Source organism: Pollachius pollachius (genome assembly GCF_949987615.1).
Source record: "Pollachius pollachius genome assembly, chromosome: 8".
NCBI classification, from domain to species: Eukaryota; Metazoa; Chordata; class Actinopteri; order Gadiformes; family Gadidae; genus Pollachius; species Pollachius pollachius.
This window is the reverse complement of record NC_136941.1, coordinates 4,462,135-4,467,134: the sequence shown is the minus strand read 5'-3', so window position 1 is coordinate 4,467,134 and position 5,000 is coordinate 4,462,135. Positions and strand designations below refer to the sequence as shown.

General features: G+C 46.5%; 1 protein-coding gene across 1 annotated transcript in view; it reads left to right on the top strand.

The window, feature by feature from the left end:
* Positions 1-5,000, top strand: part of itpr3 (inositol 1,4,5-trisphosphate receptor, type 3) — a 43,364-nt gene that overhangs the window by 6,052 nt on the left and 32,312 nt on the right. The window contains exons 4-11 of the mRNA XM_079742125.1: positions 385-471; positions 1,681-1,839; positions 2,388-2,486; positions 3,095-3,178; positions 3,718-3,864; positions 4,204-4,299; positions 4,463-4,516; positions 4,806-4,948. Of these exons, the coding sequence (XP_079598251.1) occupies positions 385-471; positions 1,681-1,839; positions 2,388-2,486; positions 3,095-3,178; positions 3,718-3,864; positions 4,204-4,299; positions 4,463-4,516; positions 4,806-4,948 (869 nt within the window). The remainder of the gene's footprint in view (positions 1-384; positions 472-1,680; positions 1,840-2,387; positions 2,487-3,094; positions 3,179-3,717; positions 3,865-4,203; positions 4,300-4,462; positions 4,517-4,805; positions 4,949-5,000) is intronic.

The following is a 5,000-nucleotide window of genomic DNA, read 5'->3' as shown; positions in this document are numbered from 1 at the left end:
ATGCGTACACACATACTAAACACCAAACACTAAGCACTAAGCATTAAGCCCCACACATACACACACACACACACACACACACACACACACACACACACACACACACACACACAAACACACACACAGACAGACAGACAGACAGACAGACACACAGACAGACACACAGACAGACACACACACACGCTCACACACACACACACACACACACACACACACACACTAAACACACACTAAACACAACACACTAAGCACTAAGCACTAAGCATTAAGCCCCACACGTGTGTGTGTGTGTGTATGTGTGTGTGTGTGTGTGTGTGTGTGTGTGTGTGTGTGTGTGTGTGTGTGTGTGTGTGTGTGTGTGTGTGTGTGTGTGTGTGATTGCAGCATGCCTCCAATCTGGAGCAGAAACAGAATGAGACGGAAAACAAGAAAGTCCACGGAGACGTCGTCAAGTACGGGAATGTCCTACAGGTAAGCTGTCCTACAGTAACCAGTCCTACAGTAACCAGTCCTACAGGTAACCATCCTACAGTAACCGATTCTTAAGTAACCCGTCGTACAGGTAACCGTCCTACAGTAACCAGTCCTACAGTAACCAGTCCTACAGTAACCAGTCCTAGAGTAAACAGTCCTCCAGTAACGAGTCCTACAGAAACCAGTCCTACAGTAAACCGTCCTACAGTAAACAGTCCTACAGGTAACCAGTCCTACAGTCAACAGTCCTACAGTAAACAGTCCTACAGGTAACCATCCTACAGTAACCGATTCTTAAGTAACCAGTCGTACAGGTAACCGTCCTACAGTAACCAGTCCTACAGTAACCAGTCCTACAGTAACCAGTCCTAGAGTAAACAGTCCTACAGTAACCAGTCCTACAGAAACCAGTCCTACAGTAAACAGTCCTGCAGTAAACAGTCCTACAGGTAACCAGTCCTACAGTCAACAGTCCTACAGTAAACAGTCCTACAGGAAACCAGTCCTACAGTTACTAGTCCTACAGTAACCAGTCCTACAGGTAACCAGTCCTACAGTAAACAGTCCTACAGTAAACAGTCCTACAGTAACCAGTCCTACAGTAAACAGTCCTACAGTTACCAGTCCTACAGTAACCAGTCCTACGGGTAAACAGTCCTACAGCTAACCAGTCCTGCAGTAAACAGTCCTACAGTAACCAATCCTACAGTAAACAGTCCTATAGTAACCAGTCCTAAAGTAAACAGCCCTACAGTAAACAGTCCTACAGTAACCAGTCCTAAAGTAAACAGCCCTACAGTAAACAGTCATACAATAACAAGTCCTACAGTAACCAGTCCTACAGTAAACAGCCCTACAGTAAACAGTCATACAATAACGAGTCCTACAGTAACCAGTCCTACAGTAAACAGTCCTACAGTAAACAGTCCGACAATAAACAATCCTACAGTCCTCCAGGTAAACAGTCCTACAGTAAAAAAGCATACAGTCCTCCAGGTAAACAGTCCTACCCTAAATAGTCCTACCGGTAAACAGTCCTACAGTAAAATGTCCTCCAGGTAAACAGACCTACAGTAAATAGTCCTACAGTTAACAGTCATAAAGTAAACATTCCTATAGTTAATGGTCCTAAAAGTAGACAACATCTCTCTCTCTCTCTCTCTCTCTCTCTCTCTCTCTCTCTCTCTCTCTCTCTCTCTCGCCCAGCTGCTCCACATGAAGTCCAATAAGTACTTGACGGTGAACAAGCGTCTGCCGGCGCTGCTGGAGAAGAACGCCATGCGGGTCACGCTGGACGGCACCGGCAACGAGGGCTCCTGGCTCTTCATCCAGCCCTTCTGGAAGCTCCGCGCCAACGGGGACAACGTAGGGGCTTCACTCACCACTCACTCACCACTTACTCACTACTCACACACCACCCACCACTTCCTCACCCCTCACTTACTCCCCACCCAATCACTCACTCACTTACTCATTCACTACCTCAATGACTCAATCATTCACTCAGAACCCACTCACTCACTCACCTCACTGACGTGTTATTATGGGATACCAGGAGGTGTATCAACATGTTATTATTGGCCGCCAGTTGGTGGTAACATGTTATTATGGGATGCCAGGTGCCGTAGTAACATGTTATTATGGGATGTCAGGTAGTGTATCAACATGTTGTTATGGGATGACAGGTGGTGTAGTAACATGTTATTATGGGATGCCTGGTGGTGTATTAACATATTATTATGGGATGCCTGGTGGTGTATTAACATATTATTATGGGATGCCAGGTGGTGTATTAACATGTTATTATGATATCCCAGGTGGTGTAGTAACATGTTATTATGGAATCAAACGTGGTGGTTACATGTTATTTTGGGATGTCAGGTGACGTAGTAACATGTTATTATTGATGTCAGGTTGTGGTTGGGGACAAGGTGATGCTGAACCCGGTCAACGCTGGCCAGCCGCTGCATGCCTCAAACTACGATCTCTCAGATCACCCGGGCTGCAAGGAGGTCCCTACACCATATCTCTGACTGTATCTCTACACCATATCTCAGACTATATCTCTACACCATATCTCTGGCTGCATCTCTACATTATATCTCTACACTATATCTCTAAACAATATCTATGACTGTTTCTGTAAACTGTATCTCTAAACTATATATCCAAACCAAATCTCCTACTGTATCTCTAAACCATATCTCAGACTATATCTCTAAACTATATCTTAACTAACTCTGACTGCGTCTCTAAACTGGATCTCTAATATATATCTCTGACTGCATATCTAGACTATATCTCTAACTTTATACCTCTGAATATATCTCTAGACTATATCTCTGACTGTATCTCTACACTGTATCTCTGATTATCACTTACACTATCGGACTCTAAATTACATCTCTAAACTATTTATCTAAAAGTTATCTCTAAACTATTTCTCTTAACTATATCTCTGACTCTATCTCTAATCTTTGTATCAAATGATATAATTTCAGTATGTCTCTTAACTTTATCTCTATACGATATCTCTAGTGTACATCTCTAAATTATATTTATCTCTTAACAGTATGTCCCCATCACCTGTATTAATGCTGCTGTTTGTCTCCCCCTGCAGGTGAACTCAGTGAACTGCGACACCAGTTGGAAGATCAACTTGTTCATGATGTTCAGCGACCATCGGGAGGAAGTTCTCAAAGGAGTAAGTTAGTTAACTAGATATAACTGGTCTTACCTAGATATATATAGTCCTACTTGAACTTAAAGAGACTAGGCTAAACTAGTCTTAACCAGATGCATACAAGTCTTAAACTAATCCTAACTATAAATAACTAGTCATTACTAGATTAAGGGTTTTAACTAGACACAACTAGTCTTAACTGGTAGTAAGTGGGCTAGGGGGTTCCAAGTAAGTAGGGCAGCTGTTAGAGGGTTAGGGCTGGATAGTTAGAGTAAGAGAGTTAGGGTTATAGGGTTACGGTTAGAGTCAGGGTTAGAGGGTCAAAGTACAGTACAGTAAACAGTCCTACAGGTAAACAGTCCTATGGGTAACCAGTCAGTAAGAGGGCTAAAGGGTTAGGGTTAGAAGGTTAGTATTAGTGTTAGAGTTAGTGTTAGTGTTAGCCAACAGTGGAACCAGGCCTACTGCACAGAGCTGGGTCAGTATGTGTCTCATAGAGTGAGGACAGCAGATAGGCATGATGTTCGTTTTGAGTGGCTCTCTCTCCCCCTCATTTCCAGGGCGACGTGGTGCGTCTGTTCCACGCCGAGCAGGAGAAGTTCCTGACGTGTGACGAGTACCGGGGGAAGAACCAGGTGTTTCTCCGCACCACGCTTCGGCAGTCGGCCACCTCCGCCACCAGCTCCAACGCCCTGTGGGAAGTGGAGGTAGGCCAACACACTCACGCACGGACACACGCACACACCAACACACACACAAACACACACGCACCAAGACACACACGCACGCTGAAACAAACACACGCACCCACGTACGCATCAACACATGCACTTACGCACCAACACACGCACGCACCAACACGCTCACGCACACACACACACGCACCAACCCACACACGCACGCAGAAACAAACACATAGAACACGCACACATAGAAACACAGAAACACATGCACGCACGCACACAGACGCACACACTAATACCGCACACAAGCACGCACACAAGCACACACTGATAGCACATAGTGACCTTTGATTGGTCTTCCAGGTTGTCCATCATGACCCATGCCGCGGGGGGGCGGGACACTGGAACAGCCTGTACCGCTTCAAACACCTGGCAACTGGAAACTACCTGGCAGCAGAGGTAACCATGACAACACGCGGTGATGCCATGGCGGGGTACCCATGACAACACGCGGTGATACCATGGAGGGGTACCCATGACAACACGCGGTGATACCATGGAGGGGTACCCATGACAACACGCGGCCTCCGGCTGAGCGCTAACTGACTCCTTCTGTTTGCAGGAAAACCCTGGATACAAAGGAGATGCTCCCGACCTGCCCTTCACCGGGAGCCAGGTCAGAACCTAGAACACTGCTCAGAACCTAGAACACTGCTCAGGACCTAGAATACTGCTAAGAACCTAGAACACTGCTCAGGACCTAGAATACTGCTGAGAACCTAGAACACTGCTAAGAACCTAGAACACTGCTAAGAACCTAGAACACCGCTAAGAACCTAGAACACTGCTAAGAACCCTGCTCAGAACCCTGCGTAGAACCACCGTGCCTAGATGGTAATCTAAATGTGGAGATGAGGATGATGATAATGATGGAGGTGATGAAGAACCTGGGCCCCTCTCTGTAGGTCAGCGGTAGCCGTGGCAACAAGCGCAGCCAGGGCGAGAGGATCAAGTACAAGCTGGTGGCTGTTCCCCACGGCAACGACATCGCCTCGCTGTTTGAGCTGGACCCCACCACCCTGCAGAAGACAGACTCGTTCGTTCCCAGGTGAGGACCCCTGACCCCTGACCCCTGACCCCACCCTTAACCCACTAGGAAC